We start from the raw sequence: 23,499 nt of genomic DNA, 5'->3' as shown, positions 1-23,499 counted from the left end.
CAAGTGCCTTGCAAATTTCCCAAGATACCAACATGACAAGACATATTTCAAGACAATAGCAACCATACCAAGATAGGCTTTCAATATATTAGTAGGTAACAAGAGTTTATACACAAACCTCAGCCTTTTAGCATACAACAATCCAACACTACTTCAAAAGTTCAAACCGTAGGCCATCAAATGTCTCAAGTTCCTCAACTTGCACACGATATAAACAACCTTGAAAATACCATTAAATAGCTTATTTAAAATTCTAGAATATCCATAATATTGACATAAAACAAGATTTATTATTGCAAATAAGCCTAGAATGTTTCGACCCAAATTATGTTACTAAAACAGTAAATTCAGAAAATCAAGTACCACAGGTTGAATCCAAATTTCGAAACTCAAAACAGCAAAACTGGACTTTATTCCCTTCATGAAACTTTTAGATCTATGTCTTAAGTTTGCAACCCAAAAGGAATCAACACAAAACTCATTTTTTACAAAAAGATATCATCAAAACTCTAACAGGTACACATGACGAATTTTGAAAATCAAGAATCTGGACAGATATACTTATCCGGTTGTATCTAAGTTTGCAAACTGAAAACGGCAAAACTAGACTTTAGTACCTTCACGGAACATTTAGATATATGTCTTAAGTTTCTAATCCAAAAGAAATCAACACAAAAATCATTTTGTACAAGAAGATATCATCAACGCACTAACAACAGTACCATCTCAAAAAACGGGTTTGCAACCAAAGTTTATTCCCCCAATTTCGACAACAACAACTTATCAACAACATTATCAACAATTATTCTACATCATAACTTAACTAATTCCACCCATTTAATCCAACCAAAATAGCCCCAAATCCATAAGTCGCAACAAAGCAAACAAACAAGTTTACAACGCTTACTTCCTCCGTTTTAAACCATTAAATCTCTAAACAAGCTTGTTAACAAGAAAAAGAACCTCAATCTTACCTTAGGTGTGCAGCAAATACGACAACACACTCCTTACTAGCTGATTTTTAGCTCAAAGTGAAGACAACGTAACGTGCAATGCCTTTTTCTTCACGAGTTTCGGAATTCGGGACTCGGATTTGGGTCAAAAATGGCTTCTTAGCCTAGAAGATCTCTCTTTCTCTATGATGTTCTAGAAACTTATGGTCTAAAAATGGAAGAGATAAGCTGAACTTATCCTTTAAAAGTCAAAGAAAATGGGCCTGACCTGACTTGGATTCGGGTTGGGCCCAAAATTATCACCCTGCTTGACCCTTCTGCGTTAAAACATCCATAACTTTTTATTCCGATGTCGCCTATAAGCCCACGACCTATGGTTGGAAAGGTATTTCAATTATATACAACTTTCATTTTATAAGCTTTCCCAAATTTCCAAATTATAAAGGGTTTATGGCCTCCCTAAGTCTGATCACCCGAAAATGTAGCTAAACAAAAGCATTTTTTTTCCCGTAACAAAATTCGAGTCAGTAGCAGTTGATCATATCATCAAGAAATAACTACTTTAATGCGAAAATTAGCTTAAATAATTAGGGGCGTTACAATACATGTGTCGCGCTTCACATTCATGAACAAGATTCTACTTAATGCGTCTTTCAGACACCCTAATAAACTTGAACCTGGCTCTAATATTAAGTTTGTCACGATCCAAGACTACCCCCTAGATGTGACATGGTGTTGTCACGACCCAAGATAGATCCTAGATGTGGCATGGCACCTAGAATCCCGATAGACCCTAAACAAGCCTCTTGAGGTGTAGAGGGACAAAAATGTAATAAAATAAAATAACATAAAACTAAAAGGGACAATAAATTTTAAAAAAATAAAGAAAGAGCAAAATGAAAATAAAATATAAAATGGAGAAGAATTGAGTATAAAGAGTTGTTTAAAAATATTTAAGATGTAGCATAAAAATATACTTTTATTCTACTTTAAGTGGGAAAAAAAAATCCTTAGAAATTTTTCTTATGGAGGAAAACAATAAAGACCACTATATTTACGAAACACCTTTGGTGACTCATAGTAGACGGATGTTTTGTATATATGTCAGAAAGGGACAAGGAAACAATCATTAAAGGACTGACAACAAGTAAAGCAGTGGGCCAAAATGCACTTCGCTTGTATGGAAAATGGTCATTTTAGGATATAAATGATAATTGAATTATTTTAAATTAAAAAAATTGAATCAATAGACATTTTATATAATTTTCCCAAATATAAACTGTGAAGTGTTTGAAACAGATACTTGCACATGAATTATAAATTGAACACAATCAAGTGATTATTTGATCATCTGCGGCAGGAAATACGTTACCACAAACTCTTCGCTTGTGTAAATTGAACACAATCAAGAGGGGGAAGGGTTGAAGGCTTCGCGGGTTTGGTCCATGCAACGTACCATTTGCCATTCCTAATCGTGGCTAGCTTTCCACACTAGAGCAAATATGCTACTCCTAAAATCAACAGTTTGCCCACAGTTTAAAGTTCGGTGATCTCTTTGCTCTTAATAATATATGAACACATTCATGATGTCTTAAGAGGAAGCTACCAACAGTCATTTCTATTCGAGAAATAAAATTCTTATAACAAGAGAAAATGGCATACCCAGTGAGCATAAACATTTCAAAAAAAATTAATCAATTTAAACATAAAATGTTAAAATGTCAAAGTGAAATATTATTAGTTTCAAGAAGATAAAGAAAGAGTAAAATGCGAGAATTGATGAGCTGAAAATTAGGTGAATAAACTGCAGTCAAGAAACAAATTACGAAGACGGTTACGGAGAAATTAAGATATATAAATAAGGTAGGTTGAATTAGTATCCGGGAAACAAAAAGTATATCTGTCATCTATACGACGTACAATATTACAAGGACGAATTGCCAACTACAAATGACATCATCCTACTGCTCCATCGGAGTACCCAACACAGCGACCATGAAGTAGACGTACGTTTACTTGCCTTGGTGTTAGCAGTTCATTAACATCAGCAAATATTGCCTCTATATCAACATTAAGAAGAATTAAGATCACATCCAAACTTAAGCTTGTCCAAAGTTGGAAACTTCACAACCCCTGTGAGCAAAGAGAATAAACAGCCAGTTGATACTAACTAAACAGCAAAAGTAGGCAGTCCTTCAGCATTATCACTCATCATCACATCATTTTCAACATAAATCACAGAGGAAAACCAAATGATAAGAATAGACAAAGGTTCAAAACATGAGCTTACATTGAAAATGGCAGGCAAGGATATAACATACTATCAATTAGCAGCTTCATGATTCAGTTATTATTGAACTATGGTAAACAAGCTTTCTAAAATATCACTAATGCAAACTATGCAGTTCCATGTTAATTAATAAAAGGTAGAGGTGAAAACATTAAACCATTAGTTTTATCAAAGACATTTCACTTATTTCTAGAGGTAATGAATGGAAGAGATTTCATTTAGGATAATCTAAATCCACGGCGAAACTGCAAGTGTATCGAGATTTGACTCCCGTTGCTCTAAATTTCCAGAAGTAGCAATAAAACATGTTGCATCAGATAGATACTCAGAGAGTTCATTTCCCCACACTCTCTGACAATTGCAGCTTAGGTTATTCTGGTGATCACAGTTGATCACGGACTTTTTTGACCAATTATACAATGCTTCCAGCATTTTCCTTCCTCTCCTAATCCTTTCACTAATATAGCAAATATGATCTTAACGAAGGAATTTCTCTGACAAAATGCGATTCTGATTTTCCTCGTTTTTACTAGTTATCCTCAATTAAATCCCGACTTTAAAGTATTATTTAATGAGATCTCTTGCTGATTTTCCTTGGGAAAATACTGTACAACTCTTCTAGGTGAGGCTCCTAAAAGGCACGGTAAAAAATGGTATTTACTTTATTCTTCAAAGACCTCACTCCTGTGAGATTTATATTATTGGGAAAAGGACCAAATTTTCCCTCTACTTTCCAAAATGGTTTATACTTAACCTCCGTCATACTTTGGAAACAAAAACATTCTGCCATTAGCAAAGTAGTTAAATGCCCCTACTTCTAATGGAACTCCAGCTGAAACGGAAAAAAAAAACAACTTCAAAGTTTTATCTTTTTGCTGGCATGGCTACTTATTTGGACATGTATCTCTTTTCTAATTAATATATCAGTCTTCTCCCCCAAATTAGTCTTTGATAACGGCATGGATAGTCAAGCAAAAGAGCTCCAAGACATACAAGTGATATTCATGAGAAAGGAAGTTATGAAGGAGCTTGAACGATGCCAAAAGAAAGACATACAATATGTGGAAGGCCAATGAAAGAAAGAGGATGGAGGAAAGAGACTATGTGCAAGTGGCCATCTCTTAATTTCAAGAATTCACAAAAAAAAAAAAATAAGGCCCTTATCTCATTAAGGGTAAAATTGTAAAAAAAAAAGTGTGTTCTTTATTTCTTAGTATATATAGTAGTATTTTTCATTTGGAAGATAGATTTTGGATGTTGAATGAAGAAACTCTTAAAGAGTTTAATTTAAGGATGAATTCTCTTTAGATTAGTCTAGTTTAGTGTAGCTAAATCTAAATTAGTGATGGGTGAATTTCCATTGTTCATTAAAGACTTCTTACCCTTGATTTCATATTGAGTCACTTATTTGTAGATTTCAAGTAAGTTCTCTTTTCTATTGAATCAAGTTTCTCTTTCTCCATGGTTAATTGTAGATTCAATTAGTGTTTCTTTCTTCTCTTCTCATCCTTTATTTCTCATTTATCTTAATTTGTGTTGTTTAATTCCGCCTTTGATTTCAATTGGCTTTATCCCTAATTGAAATCTTATCATTTGGTATCAGAGCCAGTGTTTTGGACGGCGAAAGGCGACAAGGCCCTGCCTTGCCAAGCTTTTTGAATTAAAGCGCTAATTAATACCAAATTCTTAAAATATTTAATTGCATATATAAATATCCAAAATCTCAATAGCAATACCATATATTAGCAAATATTTCAATTCAAAAACTACTAGTAGATGCTAAAAGTCTAGAACTTGAATGATTCAATAATTCATTAAGACAATTGACAAACAATACTAGAACTCTAAAAGTCTATTCTTCTTCAAGATTATCAAAATCTTGAAGATCAACATCCATTTCATTATGATTATATTGCTCCTCATCTTCCTCCTCCTCAGATTCTTCATCAATTAGTCTCCGAGACGTCCTACTTGAACTTATAGACGCAGTTTATATTCCTTTGCCCTAATCAAGTGCCCTTGATCTTGGAGGAATTCCCCTAAGACCATAGATACTCTCATCAGCTCCAATTGTTGTAGCAACAGTACCCCAAGTAAGATCACCTTCCTCATAGACTAGTTCATCTTCCTGATCTTCGGGGCATCCAACCAACCATTCATTTGACTCATCAATATAATCCAAGGCAATTGCATCAATGGTATCACGAGCATCCTAACGACGATTCAATGTTCTATTGTACTTAATGTACACTAGATCATTGAGACACGATAGTGCAAGCCCATTTCTCTTTTTAGAATGAATCTGCGCATAAGTGGTAGATATTAACTAATAAATACTAATAATAATATAATATGGATATTAGGATATAAAATATTCTTCTTACGTGTTCAAACACACTCCAATTTCACTCACATCCGGATGAGCTACAAGTTAGACTTAACACTTTCATGGCAAACTTTTGCAAGTTTGGAGTTTGACTACCAAATAGTGACCACCATTCAACGATAAAAAAATAAATTTAAAGGTTAATAATAAGTAATAAATAAGTCAAATAACTTGAGGCTATAGTATAAAGAACTAAGTCAACTCACTTACCCGGTGACCTTGTGTCTTTGGCTCTTTGAGCCTGACCACAACGAAACAATCCATCACCATTTTTGTACCTAGGAAGCTCAGCTACTAGTAAATCTTGTGTTGCTATATCAGGGTTCATCTTCTCAACACATGCATGATAACTCGTCCACACATCTTGATGTATAGTGCCATCTTCATGAGCTTTATAAAACAATCCTCGATTCAAAATATGCCCTGCAGCATGCAAAGGCCAATGGAGTTGATCAATCCACCTTGCATCAATGGTTTCAAACACTTTCTCATATTGCTTCTTAACTCCACCAAAGGCCCGCTCAATAGTTTCCTTCGCTCTATCCATTGCTTCATAAGTATAGCCCATTGGTGGTTTTTTCTCACTATCCACCAAACGAAGCACTGTTGCCAAAGGACCACAAACTTTAAGTGCCTGAACAACATCATTCCAAAAGTGGCTTTTGGGCAGAAATAAGAAGGTTGGCAACATATTTTCCCAAAGTTTCCTTTGCAAATCTACTTGAAGTCCATTCTTTCGAGAGGATTAGCATTCTCAAATTTTTCTTTTGACCGTACATAGCTTTCAAAGTCAAGTAAGCCGTTGCAAATCTTGTCTTGGCCAATTTCACCAAATTCCTTTTGTTGGTGAATTTTTTCATCAAGTTCAACAACAACGGCCTTTGACTAATGTAAGAATGGATCTTGATGGCCTTCTTAAAAACTGTTTAAGTAATATAATTATGGTAATTAGTAGCTAATAAATATTAAATATTAACTTTAAAGAAAGTTAGAGGATAGAAGATTGACATTACCTAAAGCATATGGGTTAATCTTAAATATGTCACCAAACATAAAATTGATGCAATAAGCAGCACATGGAGTCCAATAAATCTGTGGGTACACACCCATCATCATGCTTCCTGCTTAAACATTCTCACTAGCATTATCGGTCGCAACTTGTACAACATTTTCTGGTCCGATTCTTTTAATAGTGTTCTCGAACAAGTCGTACATTTTGGTAGAATCGGTAGATTCATTGCTAGCATCGACAGAACCAAGAAATACACTACCGATTGGAGAATTCACTAAAATATTGATGATCATTTTACCATTTCGTGCCGTCCATTTGTCCATCATAATGGAACATCCAAACTTACTCCATTGGACTCTATGCTCATCAACAATTTTGTCAACTTTTTTACCTCGTTTTTTAGGTGAGTAACTCTTCATGGAAGGTAGGAGGCTTCATTCCGAGGTCATGTTGTCCTACTGCCTCAACGAATTTATTAAATGATTTGTAATTAACACAACTAAAAGGGAGCCCCGCATCATACATCCATAATGCAAAAGCACTTACCACACTCTCCCCTAGAACTTTCTTGGTTTCATCAAATCCTTCTCCCTTTTCAAAGCCTCCCTTTTGTTGTGATTTTTGTGAAAAATAGAGATTGAGAGGACCTTTCACCACATTCCGCCCCGTGGATGATGCACTTCCACAAGAAGACATCTTTTGAGTTTTTGAGGGAGGCATCATTTCACCATATTCATCCATATCATCATCATCATCAATATTAACCATAAGTTGTTCTTGCTGCCTCACCTAAAATCTTAGATTACTAGCGATTTTATTTTCTACATAAGCTCTTATTTCTTCTCTAACTTCCGGCAGACATTTTGGACATTGTTTAACATTTCTATTTCCACCCATCAAATGTTGCTTGTGTCGAGTAATACCACCATTATAAATAACTTTGCAAAACATACATATTACTGAATCTTTTGTTGGTCCTTGCATACCATAATTCCATCCCATGTCCTTTTTGTTAGCATTGAACGCTATTGAAATAACTATTTATGGACAAATAAACATTATGTTAATTAGTATAAAACTAAATTGATTATGAGAGAAATAAATATTGAAGTATTAGAATTTTTTAAAAAAAAAATATTGGCAGATCAGTAGCTATCCAGTGACCAGTCTCCAAGGAATAAAAAAAACAGAGCATAATAAAGATTATAAAAGAAACAAAGCATAATAAAAAACACTCTTGTGCTCTGCCTCTACTCACTGCGTCTGAAAGAAGAAGAAGAAAAGAAGAAGAGAAGAACTGAAGAAGAAGAGTAAAACTGCAGAAGAAGAAGAAAAAAAAAGAAACTAACTCCTTGAAGCAAAGAAGAACTGAAGAAGAAGAAAAAATAACTGAAGAAGAAAGAAGAAAGAAGAAGCTTACATGCGAAGTTCGAAGTTCTGCGAACTGGAGAAGGGTTCGCGATTTGGAGAAGAAGGTCACGAGCAACTAGAGAGGAAAAAAGGCAGCGTAGGTCGGGGAAAACCCAAAAATACAAATAAACCCTAATATTTCTTTTTAATTATTAAATCAGGGCTTTTTTTAACAAAAAAATCAAAAAGGCGACGCCTATAGCGCCTCGCCTCGCCACTCGCATGTCGCCATTTCTGCACCTCATCTCGTCCTTTTGAATTGCACCTCGCCATGGCTGTAATAGGCGACACTGCGTCGCCTCGCCTCGCCTTTGGCGAATGGCGCTCGCCTTTGACAACAATGATCAAAACCTAGGTTTAGGTTTGTTTTCACAAATCTAAGTCTTGGAATCTTTATCTTTTCAAAATTCCCCAAAAAAAAATCCAAAAATTATTTGTTTTGATTTTTTGTTTTTGACACTAGATTCTTGTTCCCTGGTGTTTTTTGAGTCTAGGTTTCGAATTTCATTCAATTTGGAGTTGTAGATATTGAGTTGCCATTGAAGGGTTTTGAGCTTTTGAAACTTTTCAAACTTTGAAAGTGGTCTTTTGATTGAGGAGGAATTGAAGGTTAATAATTATTGGGGTTGTTCCCTACGTCAAGAGGAAGCTAATCCTAAATTTTGAGTCAATTCCGAGTTGGTTTGAGGGTGTTGGCATTTAGTGTGTGTTCTTGGTGTTCTAGGTATTCTTGGTGATCTTCAAGTTGTTCTTGAAGAAGAAGGATACATTTGATCTAATTTTTCCAAGTCAAAGTTGGTCAAGTTGTTTGGGGCCCACTAGTGGAAATTTGGGGGGGAAAATCGAAATTCAAAAAAAAATGAATTTCAAAAAAAAATTAAACAAATAATTTCCATGTGGACTGCCACGTCAGCAGTCCACTGCCAACACAGCAGGCCACATCAGTGCCACATTAGCATAAGACACCCAGTCAGCGCCCCAGCCCTTCCTGACGCAACACATGGCGCATGGTGGTCAACTTCAGAGACCAAGTGTGCAGGTTTTGGCCTTAGAACCCCAAAAATATTCTAAGTATGGGAAGTTTTTTGAACATAAAAAAATTTCCAAGTGTCCAAACTTCGTGATATTTTTTCTACACTTTTTTTCATTCGATTTCTCAACTATTTAACAATTAATTAACATCTTTAATTACTTGTTAACTAGTTTTAATCATCAAATCAAACTCTTTCAAGTGATGAACCTAAAAAAAAAAAATTAAGTGTCCGAATTCACTTAATTCTTCTTCTACACTCATTTTTCTTCCATTTCTCAACTATTTAACAACTAATTAACATCTTTAATTACTTGTTAACTAGTTTCTAAATAACAAATCATCTCTTTGATTTTTCAAATTAAGTAACAAGAAGCAATTTCTTCTACTTTTGTTACTTTGTTTGTTTGTTTTTTTGAGTCTGATTTTTGTGTGCCTCTTTTCTTCTACTTTTCTTCTCTTAATTCATGTTCTTAAGCTTCCTTTGAGTCATATTTCTTTCAAGAGTCACAAAAATCCACTCCACCACAAAGAATTAGTAATCTGGTGAATTGATTGGGCAAAGGTAGTTCCCTATCAACTTTGGGAAGACACTCTAGGAAGGTGAGTTGTGAGTTCAAATACAAGAGGTGTGAGGACTTTTACCACTAACCTGGTTTGCTAAGTTTTGTAGGTTGGTACAAGTTGATAACAAGGAAGAATGTCATCCGTAACTTCCGAATATTGTGGAGATGACATTAGTGAATACGCTTGTAGCAATGTGAGCTACGAGCATGGTGAAAATGAGTATTTTCAGGGCTATGATGGTCCTTATGAGCATAGTAATGGTCCATGGGATAATGAACAACATGGTGGGGAGAACTACTACTTCGCAGACGATTATGAGATGAATGGAGCGTATGACTCTTGTGATGATGTTGAAGGGGTAGAAGGACCTTATTGTGTATATCATTGTGAAGTTGAAGGTTCTCAAACTTCACACCATGGTTATGATGGCTATGTGAGGTACAATACTTTCTCCCATAGATCTTATGAATCCTTTGAGCGGAATCTAAATGGAAATGGAAGTTGTGAGGTTGAATTCCCTTCCTCGTCTTGTGCTACTCCCTTTCCTAAGAAAGAAGGCATAGATGTATGGGCAGGACCATTTCAAAATCGTCATGTGGACCACAGAAGAGGTACATTCCCTACTTCTCGGAATATGATAACTTATTCTTCTCATCCTAGTTCCAATGTTTCTTGTTCTTCGTATGGTGATGAGGTTAGAGGTAGAGTGGGAGGAACACTAAGCCATGAAGTAATAGAGTTAAGAGAATCCTTTACCACATTAAGGGAAGATTTTGATGATTGCTTGCGGATGTTTGAAAGGGTCGAGTCCATTGTACAAAAGAGACAAGCTACTCATCATGAAGTTGAGCCTAAGGAGTTGCTTTTGGAAACAAAGCAAGCCAATCCTTATGAAGATGAACCGAAGGAGTTGTGCATGGAAGTCAAAACATCCACTCCTTTTGAATCAAAGTGGAAGCTAGACTTGAAGGGATTTTTTAAGCCTTCACAAGGAATCCTTGGCACTTGTCCTAACTCAGAGACAAAAGATTGAGAGGAGTAAGGGTGTGAAAAGTGACAACTCTAGAGTGGAAAAAGGAGAGGTTGTGTGGAGTGATGTGAGAAGGTTGTCACAACCTTATCCTAACTCATGTAACTTTTCTTTCTCTAGTTGCTTTAACGATTTTGTAAGTGTCCTTGGATGCAAGCCTAGTGAAGAACCTCAAGATGTGAGGAATCATGAAGTCCTTGAAAGCTTCCAAAAGGAGCAAATGTGCTCCAATGTTGATAACCAAGGTGAAGACACTTCTTCCTATGTGATAAAAGGTAGCAATGCTAACTCTTACACTTCCTTGAACTTGGTACATCAATGTGTGGCTATTAGCCAATTGAGTGTAATTGATAGCTTGTCTATATGTGAGCATAGTGAGTCTTTACCTTGTGATGTTCTTGATAGCACCTTGTTATGGGATGATAATATCCTTCTTGTGAGTGAGCAAACACTAGTTGATCCTATAGATGACCGGATTAACTCTTCTAGTAAGGTCGATTTGTGTCCACCTAGTGTTGACACTTGTAGCTTGAATGGGGATACATTGCCATGTGATAAAAGTGATCCTACACTAGTTGATCCTTTTGATGACCAAGTTGATTCTTCTAGTAAGATCAATTTGTGTCCACCTAGTGTTGGCACTTATGCTTTTAATGAATCCTTAGACCTTGATACCATTTCTTGTTTTTCTCATGAGAATCTTAAGGTAGAATGTGTGCTTAAGGATAATGTCTTGTTTGAAGATGACTTGACTCTTGGGAGTGTGCATAGTAGAATACCTTATAATGTTGGAAGTGTAGCCACACTTGAAGGCTACCAATTATTTGAAAATCCAGTATGCTGTGATGACACACTTTCCGAAGATGGAAATCTCTTTTTTGAAGACGATAGTACATTTATTGGAGAGAGTAGTGTTAAGAAGAAAGGTGACGTTTATTTGTTAATTGCTACTTCTTCCTTGTGTGTTCCAATTCTTCATATGAGTTATGATGCTTTTGTATATAAAGTGGAGGTTAAACTTGGGAACACCTTGATTGAAGTTCATTTATGTGACACCTTTCTCTACTACTTGTTTGCATATGATGATGCTCACGCTTTTGAGTGGAGTATGTTGTTGGAAGATAAGAGTGCCAACCAGGAAAAGAAGTGTGTACTTGATCTATGTTCATGGATTTCCTTTCCATTTGACCCCGGTAATGAGTTGAATTATGGCACTCGTGTAGTGATGCTTGATCAAGATGACAAGCACAATTTGGATGAATTTGTTGGCAACTTTCCCTATGATGGAAAGTATTGATTGAGGGTTTACAACCCACTTGAGGGGCCTACGTTGTGTATGGGGGAGGGCAATTTTCTAACCCCTTTTCTGTACTACCTCTTTGCGTATGATCTTGTTGATTGTGCATCTTATGGGAGTAGGAGTTATTTGTCAAGAGAAGGTGAAGCTTATCCAAAATTCATCATGTTATTTTTGTGTGTTCCATTTTGTGATGTAATGAGTGCTAGGATCCTTGAACCTAGTTGTGCTCTTGCATATAGGAACTATGTTGCTAGGACTCTTCAAAAATATCAATGGGTGCGTGTCGGATTCTCCAAAAGTAGTGTATTTTTTGGAGAATCCGACACAGGTGAGGCATCCAAAGTGAAGAGTCCGCGCAACATAGTATAGGAACAACTTAGATGACCCCAATGTGCATGACACCTTTCTCTACTATCTCTTTGCATTTTATGAGTCTCATACTTGTCTTAGATGTGCATTGCATATGGGTCGGGGTTTCATTGAGGTCTATACTTGTTTGTATGATACGATTATGTGGACCTTCTATCATTTTGACCCCGATGAACGTTTGGGATTATGTGAGCTTGTAGTAGTGCCATCTTTTGGGTGGTATTATCTTTTTTATGTGAGGAATAGCCAATTTCCTTGTGCTCCATCTATAGACTTAATAGTCATGATAATAGAGGATACTTGGTTGCTCCTTGGGATTGAGTCTCTTTGGTGTAATGCTTTTTGTGCTAACCATTGTACTAATCCTCATACTATGAGGAATGCTTGGTTGTTTGTCCTTCTTATGCTTTTGCAAGGTTTGGATTCGAGGACGAATCCTTTTCAAGAAGGGGAGGATGATAACGGCATGGATAGTCAAGCAAAAGAGCTCTAAGACATACAAGTGATATTCATGAGAAAGCAAGTTATGAAGGAGCTTGAACGATGCCAAAAGGAAGACATACAATGTGTGGAAGGCCAATGAAAGAAAGAGGATGGAGGAAAAAGACTATGTGCAAGTGGTCATCTCTTAATTTCAAGAATTCACAAAAAAGCAACCAAACAAGGCCCTTATCTCATAAAGGGTAATTTGTAAAAGAAAGTGTCTTCTTTATTTCTTAGTATATATAGTATTTTTCATTTGGAAGATAGATTTTGGATGTTAAATGAAGAAACTCTTAAAGAGTGTAGTTTAAGGGTGAATTCCCTTTAGGTTAGTCTAGTTTTGGTGTAGCTAAATCTAAATTAGTGATGGGTGAATTTCCATTGTTGATTAAAGACTTCTTGCCCTTGATTTCATATTGAGTCACTTATTTGTGGATTTCAAGTAAGTTTCTCTTTTCTATTGAATCAAGTTTCTCTTCCTCCTTGGTTAATTGTATATTCAATTTGCCTTTCTTTCTTCTCTTCTCATCCTTTATTTCTCATATATCTTAATTTGTGTTGTTTAATTCCGCATTTGATTTCAATTGGCTTTATCCCTAATTGAAACCTTATCAGTCTTCCTCCATGGCTGCACCATAAGTTTCTTCCAAAACAATTTCAGAGAGAAGAAAACTAACTTCAAGCAACTACAGACCGAATTATTGGCCTTTCTTTCCTGTTTTATTTTGAATTCTGAGCAATGGTCTTGTTTGATTTAAATCCACGCATAAAAACAAGATTAGAAACAATTGCAATAGTTTAGCCATAATCTCGACATGATAAGCAAGAACTAAATTTCATTGATGATACCTCTGCAGAGGATGAAATAAGCAGGTCCCTCTCGGAATTCATATGGCCACTCAATCGCCTGCATTCATAGATGAACATAGGATAAAAGATTCAAAAGTTAGCTGTTCAAGGGCTCTTGGCATTATGCAGAAAAATATAGTTGTTTCCTCTTGTTTCTCTCTTTCCTATTTTTTGACTGCAGGGAGATTTGCGACAATATGGAAGTACCTTGGCTTCTCAGACTTCGCAAGATGTTTGGACATAACCGATGCCTGCAAATTAAGTGTCAAATTCTTCCAAAGATTAGTGAGATTTTTCAAATAAAACAGAGGAGCATATTAAAGCTTGTCATTTAAATAAACTAGTCAATTTCTGGTCACTACGAAGTGAACTTCCTTTAATTGCAAAGAGTCTCAATTTAATGAAATAAACCTTCTTGTCATAGCAATAGCCTGTTAATTTTCAGGAATTTTACAATTTCCTTTAAACCACCCAAGGAATGTGATTGGGATGGATGGGATCCCTCCACTTTTAACCAAAGGTCTAGGATTCGAGCCATTGGAACGAAGAAATCCTAGTAGGGAAAGCTTCCCAGCCTTACTCCGCATGAAAATGAATTATATTTTGCATCTGTTTTTTTACAACTTAATCCAGCATCTCAGGCTTTCAAAGTTAATTGTTCCGAATTCCACCCCAGACAACAACTTAACGAATTGTGCCACTAAAAGTATACCAACTGAATGTTGCATGCTAAATTTAAATGACCTATCAATTATAGGCTATGCCACAGATAAATTCTCCTTTTTCCCTTTTTACATCGATACAAATAAGATATGGAAACGGAAGCTTCAAAGGAACTATTTTTTTTGGTTTAACCATCTGGTATATCAAGTGATTGTTGCATGCTAAATTTAAATGACCTAACAATTATAGGTTAGGCCACAGATGAATCCTCTTTCGTCCAATTTACTTCCTATTATTTCTCTTTATTGTCCCCTCGGTCAACCACTGAGGCTAAAGAATAACTAAATTTGAAGAATTCAGAACCGAAGTTGAACAATACTAAAAAACAGTGTTGAACAGAGTCAACAGAGCCGTGAAGATAGAAAATTATGTTGCTTGGTGAAAATACAAGAAAAGGTAAAGGGCTTCAAAAAAAGTAAATAAATAAAGTCAACTGGGAGCTAAATCCACCATTTCTTGAACTCAATTGGGTTTGCAGTTAAATTTTCATCCAAAAAGTAATACTAAAAAACACATTTCCATCTCATTTTTTATGGCTAGATTAGCATATAATAACACCATTTCAGATAGCAAGAGCACCGATAATCCAGTGTCATCTCCATCGTACATTTAAAGACGAAATTTTGTCAAGAATTTTAAAATTGTTAGGTTAGCAATAAGAGCATAGCCATCAATCTGACTCCATTACAAACTAAGTAGGCGTTTGGACATGAACTTGAGATCATGATTTGAAATGATTAATTTCAGTGAAGGTTGATTTGAAGTTGAAATTGTGTTTGGTCATAATTTTTGCGAGCAAAGATTTGAAGTCAAATTGTACTTTTCCTCATAACCATGAAAAATGCACAATATGTAAAAACTAAGAAAACTACCTCCAACTCTTATAAAATTTTACAGAACGAGCAAACATATCTAAGTTAACAATTAACAAAGGATTCCTCACAGTAGCACAAACTGATTTTTGGGTGTGTTTTATGGATTGGGGAAAGTGGGTTGACAAAGTAAGAGTTGGATAATTACTTTTGGAATAAAGCTGGGTTTGTTTGTTTGTTGCAAAATGTAAAATTAAGGCCAAGTTTGTTAATTTTAGAAAGTTTGAAATCACAAAGTTGAAGTTAAAATTATACCTTTGAGGTGAAATTGGTATTTGAAATCAAAATTTCAAGTTGAAGTTGTATTCAAAATCTGATAAGCAAACACAGATTTGAAGTCAAAATTTAAAAGCATGATTTGAAATCCCATGTCCAAATGACACCTAAAAAGCACTCAAATCACAACATAGCACACAAATTGCCTCCTCGCAGCACCATTTTAGATAGCTAGAGCACTGGTAATCCATGCCACCTCCATCGTAATATTTAAAGATGAATTTCAGCACCCTTAAGTATTTTAAGATTGTTAGGTTTGTAATAAGAGCATAGACATCAATCTGACTCCACTACAAACTAAAAAGCACTCAAATCAAAGCATAGCACACTACTTGCCTTTATAGACAACATACGATTCAACAGTATGGTGGCAAAACAAAAAGTTCACAAGTGCTAGCCGTGATGTTCGTTCAACCAGAAGTAAGAAGAACTTTCAAATTCAAATGGAACTCCTACCCATAATGGTATAAAAAGAGTACCTGCTCTTGGATTATGCTCCTGGCTTCAACAAGCTGAGCTTCTAGCTCAAGCTCTCTCTCTGTTGCTTCTGAGGTAACTTCTGCACCCTTTTGTGCATCTTGCAGTTGACCCATTCGCTCCTTCAAATTTCAACAAAGATATACAGAAATTATTGTGTGTACATACAACACATGATCTTCGTCATCTAAACATAGATAGGAATACAAAGAAAAATATCTCAATGCATAATCACCTACTTTATTACCTTGATAGAAGCCACCTTGTTACGAAGACTCTCTTCAATTTGATCCCTAGCCATGTGGAGAGGCAGATCAAAAACATCCTGAAGGATTACAAACACTTGAGTCTCTTCATTTCATTAAAAGGTACGGCATTCTATAAGAATAACCAAACCTATTTATCTCTTTAGAAATTAAGCTATACCGTTCTACCACCCAACGGGGACTGCAAGTGATCTGTGTCTAGCCTCTCATTGATTGAAGCTGATTGCCTCGAAGACCCATTTGGGGCATTTAAGAACTCACGCATGTCAGCCTACAATAGGAAGGTCAGTCACATTCTCAACAAAAGATTGCTTCAAAAGTTTGTATTACACATGACGAAAATTTGTATACTCATCCACTGAACAATATACACAAGGTTGTGCCTTGATTGCAGCTGACTGTCCTGGAAGACCCCATTTGGGGCATTTTAGAACTCACTCATGTCAGCATATAGCTAATAGGAAGGTCAGTCACATTCTAAATAGAATTATTTTTTTCAAAAGTATGCACCACATAAAGAAAAGTTCCATAGTCAATACACATGTCATGTGACAAGCATATTTCTTCTGTGCTTGCCATGCTCGTACAGTTTCCCTTTTCTGTTCTTTTTTACCCCCGAAAATTGACAGAATGAATCTACTAGGAGTAAGACAAGAAGTATTAGAAGGAAAATGAATCCACATTTTAAGTGAACAAATAGTAAGTACGAAGTATGCAGTATATAGACTGAAAACAACTTCAAACAGACACTATAAATGGCACAGGCACTCAAATAAAAACAGGAGGAGTTCAATACTCCCTTTTTTTCATTATTTATTAATCTAATTATTTTTCTATTCTTTGGGATAAGCTACAGTAAATATATCCAAAAATAATTAAGAAAAGAAAGAAGTACTAGAATTCATTGACGTGAGATAAACTCTTAGTTAAAGACAGGTGTAAATTTAACTATGGCATTGAACTCTTAAAATCATTGCTTGCAAAAAAGTCACATAAGTCAACCATAATACTTACTCTAGTAGAAGCTCAATGAAGAGTGGATTGATCTAAATAGTTGGTTTCACGATAAATAGTGTGAGGTTTTAAGAAAAACCACTAGCAGATTTTATGATCAATTCACCAGCTCCTGATGTCATTAGGTCCAATGTTGAAAATACTTATTCATCTTCCTTAAGAAGCGTATGTTTGTGAATGGTTTCATAGGATCATGCAAAGAAATGTGTTTGTTCAAGTTTGCTCAAGAAGTTATTGCAAAAAGTCTTTTGGGGAAACAGTCACTTAAAAAAGTGGTTTTACAGTGTTTCAATCAATGTACTTCCACTCACAAAACACAAGCAAATCTTCAAAACAACTATAATTATCCAAACACGTTTTATTTTTGCAGAAAACCCTTCCTCAGGAAAAAAAAATCCCGAAGTTATCCAAACAGCTCCTAAAACATATTTCACTGCACATTTTTTGTGATAAGAGCATGATTTATCTATCTTCCACAACTCTAAAGTTCCATAGTTCATCAAATTTTGAACATTTTAACACAATAATAATCATAAAGCTCACAACACCAATTGCAGCTATCTAAGAAATTTGGGAGTTGTCATGCAAACAAGCCCTCCCTCCCTCACATCTGATCCCAGATAGCTATGGACATGCACCTTTATTCCCTCGATACTCATGTAGTCATCTGACTAATAATTATATTCCACGTACGGACAACTCCGTAACCGACTGCGAAGAGCACCTGTATTTTGTTTTATCAAAATTTTGAGCCCAACATGCGGCAACTGCAAGATGCTTACAAAATTAATACTAGTTTGAGTATGACATATGACCAAACCCCGAACTAAAGGATGTATTGGGAAGCTATCTTTTCATAGAAGTCGCAAAGAATTTTGAAAAAACAATGTTTCGATCAAAGATTTTTCAAGAAAATTTTCAAATTTTTTTAGGGTGGAAAGTGCCTGGAGGCACTTGTTGAACTGAAAAATCTTCTTCTGTTCACTAAACACTCAAAATTAGGAGGAAAAAATAAAGAACTACAATTATCCAAACATGTTTTTCTTTTAGACAAACTTCACTCTCAAAATGTTTTCCCAAAACTTCTCTCCAAAGATTGTCCAAACGGCGTTAATTACTGAAAACAAGATGCTAAATCTAAACACTGAATCATTGCTATGACTATTGAATGTACCTGCATTGATCGCAATAATGCCCTCAAATCAGCATTTTCTGCAGCTAGTTCTTGATTTTTAGCTTCATAGGCATCCACCTAACGAATAGACAAAATGATAAGCTTAGCTAGGAGACTCAAAGAGTTTAACCAGGTCCATCGAGCACTTACAATCTTCTTGTAGAAGTCGTTGTCAGCCTTCTTCCCATTCCATGTCCCACGTTGACGCCCTTCTTTCTATAAACATATTAATGGAACTGTTATACTTTGGAATACTAATGGGTACATATGTCACACCACAGGAAAGTTGATGCTACCTGGAGTAAATTCATTATTTCCATGCCTGATCTGGATTCCTTCTTTTTCTCCATCATCACTTGATTTAGCCTCTCCTGGAAGTGGCAACCATCCATAAATTTTAATATTTAATAGGTTGGAGATGGAAAAAACATAGTTCTGCATATATAATGATAGTAAACAAAGATGAGGGAGATCTTACCTGCAACTTTATATACTCCTTTTCCTTTTTCTTCATTTCATATATCTGTTGAGTTCTGACTTGCTATTTCAACAACATAATTCAGCATAGGTGAGACCAGTTATGAAACATTACTTCATACAAGCAGGATAAATAAATAGTAGTCAACCTGATTGCCAAGAACCATCCTCTGAAACTCATCTCTTTCCTTCTGCAACTTGTCAATTTGTGCCTTCAATGCTGCAGTAGCTTTAGCTTCCTACACATAAATTTTCTATAAGGTCAGCAAAGCATACATCTAGACTCCTTGGATTTACGAAAAAGTAGGCTTCCAGACCTCTCTAGTAATTGTAGCTATCTCTCTATCTTTGGCTAGTAATTGAGATTCCATCCTCTCCACTTTGGCTTCTAATCTTGATATGTCTGATAATAGCCTTTCAGAAGAAGAAAATGTAACAATTATTGGACATCTTGTTCAGTTAAGAGGACATCAAGATAGACAGAAAACCACAAGCAGACCAATTACCAGTATAATAATTAAGGCCCAGGGTTTGGAACCTTGTTTTTTTGTATTCAAGATAATCCAAATGAAATGGTCCATAAGATAAACAACAGGAAAATGTTTGTGCCTATTTTTGTACTTTAAGGTCAGAAATCTTCCTAATAATAGGAAGTATCTGGGTCCTGGTCAAATTTGCTTATATGTCTACCAATTGAATTGATCTTTTCATACTCCCCTAGTTCATTATGAGAAGTCCATGCAACGCTCAAAATATTCTACTTGGCACAAACACACAGTTTCCGAGGCTGGAAAAGGAAAGAAATAACTTTTATCTTAATCAAAGAAGAAAAGCAATACTCAAAGAAGAAAAGCAATACAGCTCCCTAAATCAAGGGTTGCATTCAAACAACATAAATTTCAATTTGAAGAAACAAACTTTGCGAAGGTACCAAAGCCTTTTTACTGAGGTAACACACAAAAGGTCGAAAACAATAGAGGTTGAGAAACCTAAAACTCAAAGTCACTAAGATGACACAAGAAAAACCAAATAGATATTGAAGTAATCTATAACTTAATATTTTCCAGTTCAATATTGCAAAGAACTTCTAAAAACACTTAGGGGTCGTTTGGTAGGATGCATTAGAAAAAATAATGCATGAATTAGCTTTGTGTATTACTAATACCTTGTTTGGTACACTTTCTCAACTTATATATAACTAATGTGAGCACTCTACTAGATATTATGTTATGTATAACTAATACATGAAAAACCATGGTATTAGCAATGCAAGGGGTTTTAATGCATGCATTAGCATAGAAAAACACACAATTTCCCTTCAAAACATTTTCCACTGTATTTGTAGAAGATCTATTTGTAAGCAAATAATCATTCTTTCGAAATTATGCAACACATGTTATTTTTAATACATCAAACCAAACACTTCATAAGAAATAATCTCAACATAATTAATGCATGCATAACTAATACCAATATTACTAATGCCAACATCACTAAAATACATCCTATTCAGCACTATTCTTATACATCCTACTGAACGACCCTTTCCATCAATACTTGTAAACTACTTTATAACTAATATCAATTTCTTAAAGGGCTTTCATTCTTTCATTTAAACAATCATTTCAGAGAGACAACTTCTCTTATTGTTACACTAAACAGATCAAAGTTTAGACATGTAATATCCATCAATCAAAAGAAAGCCTAAGAAAATACAACAAAGTTTGTCACTACAAGATCATCTTCATGAAGCCCAACAGAACTACTTCAGAAGTCTACTTACCGCTGTCTCTGCTCATTTGCAGACTCCCTGAATTCAATATCCCTCTGCCTCTGCTGTAATAGTGCATATACACAATTGCAAGTCCTTGCAATGGAAACCTACCAAATGAGCAATCAGTCAGATACTACACACAGTTCAGCTTAATATATATGACATTTTCTATACATCTAGCAATGATCAGCATCATTCCACTAATAATATCATTAACACAACTTTGAAGAGTTTCTTGCAAAGCACTTGTTTCCTTAGAGTAAGTTGGTTTTGAATTAAAAAAGTTTCATCCGAACTTTCATTGGTCAATATTATGAAGGGGAAACAATTCAAATGTGATACTTTTTCCAATCAAATTAACCATTCAACTTCTATAATAATAAGTATTTTTTCCACCTGAACAATTATAATACACAAATTAATATTAGGATGATATCAATTGGTATAACATCAAATGGGCTAAACAGAGTACAAACTTATGTTAGAAATTGAAATCATTTGAATAATTTAAGATCGAGTTATTTGCACCTGCACCCACTCACAACCTTTGCTTTTTTTTGGTTTCTCACCCAGTGTCCGGGGCCATGAAACACCGACTAAATCCGGATCGCACACTGCAGGGCTCATTCGGAGGTGCCACTCTCAACAGGATTTTTTCCATTTCCATACCTCGAACCCGACACCTCTGGTTAAGGGCGAAGCACTGTGCACCACAACTCATGTTGGTCTCACAACCTTTGCTTAAAACACAATATCCCTAGAAAAGGAATATTTTGAAGCAGAAAATGTTTTACTTTTATCAGTCAGCTTTCACTATGGTAGTTTGATCAGTTACTTCACCTCGCTCACTCAAATTCCCCATCCAACACGTCCAAACCCTAACGCATGGTTAGTAATGGCTAGCTTAGCCACCCCTCCCCCAGGCTCCCCACAAGTATACTGCAAATTTTGTGTGAAATACAATGAGAAGAAGAAAATAAAGTAAAATAAGAAATGGCGTACTGGGTCATGTGCAAAGAGATCGAGGGAAGCAGGAAATCCAAAGGTGACCAGTGTTTGGTTGAGATACTTAGCACAGTGCTCCAAATTGTTGATATCTGCAAAGTTATATTCACTGGAAAATACAAAACGCAAAAACAACAGAAATCAGTACATTGAATCAGATCAGTAGAAATTAAAACCCTAAAGACATTGTTCTTCTGAATTACCTGATTCCCATGCCGCTAGGTGGAGTAGATGCACGCTGCAGAAGAATTATAATGTAAGAAATATAGTGAGTGCCTGTTTAAGATATACCAACACAAAATAGAATGAGAGAAGACGAAGGGGTTAAAATACTCTGAGGTCGAAATCAGTGTCTGTAAGAGGCATGTTCTATGCTTGAGAAAAATCCAAATGAGATAGATCTGAATGTTGGCCAAATTTGAAATTGAATATAGTGTGTTTAGTACTAAGAGGGAGGGAGGAGTAGTTTATTCCATTCGATTTCACTTTTTCTGCCAGTCCCCCGTCGCAGTAGTGCCACACCACACTCTCGAAAGTCGAAATTGGGCAAAGTACGGTTGACACGACCGGCGGGTATGACGGGTCTCTGAGGTGAACTTTGTTTTGACCAGCAGATTCATTTGGTACAATAGATAAAAGGGAAAATAATTTGTAGATAAAATATTGGATTATTTTATTTTATGATTAGTCATGGGTATTTATTAGTTTCAAAATTATTTTATTTTGCTATTTGTATTATTAGTTAAGTGTGTGTTTTGAACGTGTATATCACGTTAATTAATAATAAATGTATATAAATTATTGTGTGTATGCTATATTATTAAGTAAAAAGCTTTTAAAAAATAAAGTAAAATTGTCAAGATAAAAAGTAAATTCAAACAACATGATAGCCCACCATCATATTAACAATTAAGGAGTAAAATTCTGTCATTCACATCAATAGTCAAAATTATATTGTTACTGACATACGAAAACACAATCTAAACAATAACGTAAAGAAAAAACAAACTACATTATATATAAGCTTAATAATATAACATAACTACTTGTAACAAATTAACAATAATACAAAATATTATGATAAAGCAGAAGATGATAACCTAAAAGTTATGATGCCAGGAAATCGAAAGTCATCTACCAAGAGGCTAACAACATGATAATTTTATTATTAAATTAGTATCACAATGTTAATATTTATTTTAGAATATTGCAAAAATATATCTAATGGTATTTGCACCTAAGTCGATCAATATTTTAAGAAGATTTTCTTCTATAAAATTATGAAAAAATCACACAGTAAGGAAATCATATGGTATGTATTTACTATACACCACTATAGTTTGAATAATTATCATTCGCAACTCCTACTTTATAAATATTGCTATGTTAATCCCTCTCTCCATGTCACGAGTCGAGCCTAGGGCCTACACGTAACACGACGAATGAGACACCCGGAGGTACCTCACCTAAGTCTCTTAGCATTCATTTAGCTTTTCATAGGTAGTGACATTCAATAACAAGTGAAAATAGAGGTGATAATGGGACTAAGGAAATCAACATAGCATACGAGACAAAAGTCAAACTTAAAAGTCATACATTCATGTCCAAGAATACCTCTACTAAAAGACTTGGCGGGGGCTAATATTATGCCCCGTACTTTTGTACTTTGAAACGCGTTCTTAAGTCTCTTGAAAGGCTCTTAAGTTCTTGGAAGGATTGTAAGCCTCTTAAGTTTCTTAAGGTTTCCTAAAGTTTCTTAAAG

The 23,499-nt window shown here is 35.3% G+C and overlaps 1 protein-coding gene across 1 annotated transcript; it reads right to left on the bottom strand.

The window, feature by feature from the left end:
- Positions 1-2,787: 2,787 nt before the first annotated feature.
- On the bottom strand, positions 2,788-22,358 carry LOC129891158 (uncharacterized). The gene is made up of 16 exons (XM_055966428.1): positions 22,071-22,358; positions 21,941-21,975; positions 21,735-21,846; positions 20,742-20,839; positions 19,276-19,372; positions 19,108-19,197; positions 18,960-19,022; positions 18,778-18,852; positions 18,632-18,697; positions 18,482-18,559; positions 16,454-16,564; positions 16,275-16,352; positions 16,030-16,149; positions 13,887-13,930; positions 13,680-13,737; positions 2,788-3,086 (listed from the first exon to the last, which is right to left on the bottom strand). The coding sequence occupies exons 1-16, from the start codon at positions 22,101-22,103 to the stop codon at positions 3,078-3,080; spliced, it is 1,167 nt and encodes a 388-aa protein (XP_055822403.1). The 5' UTR covers positions 22,104-22,358; the 3' UTR covers positions 2,788-3,077.
- Between the last annotated feature and the right edge of the window lie 1,141 nt (positions 22,359-23,499).

This window comes from Solanum dulcamara, chromosome 6 (assembly GCF_947179165.1).
Source record: "Solanum dulcamara chromosome 6, daSolDulc1.2, whole genome shotgun sequence".
In the NCBI taxonomy this organism is placed as follows: domain Eukaryota; kingdom Viridiplantae; phylum Streptophyta; class Magnoliopsida; order Solanales; family Solanaceae; genus Solanum; species Solanum dulcamara.
This window is presented reverse-complemented; position numbering and strand designations above follow the sequence as displayed.

Bases quoted from the DNA above. Each gene is read 5' to 3' on its own strand.
- LOC129891158 (XM_055966428.1), bottom strand. From the start codon at position 22,103: ATGCCTCTTACAGACACTGATTTCGACCTCAGA. The intron at 16,565-18,481 runs GTACATTCAATA...TTCCTATTGTAG, and splicing joins CATTATTGCGATCAATGCAG to GCTGACATGCGTGAGTTCTT. The intron at 16,353-16,453 runs GTATAGCTTAAT...GTAATCCTTCAG, and splicing joins CCCCGTTGGGTGGTAGAACG to GATGTTTTTGATCTGCCTCT.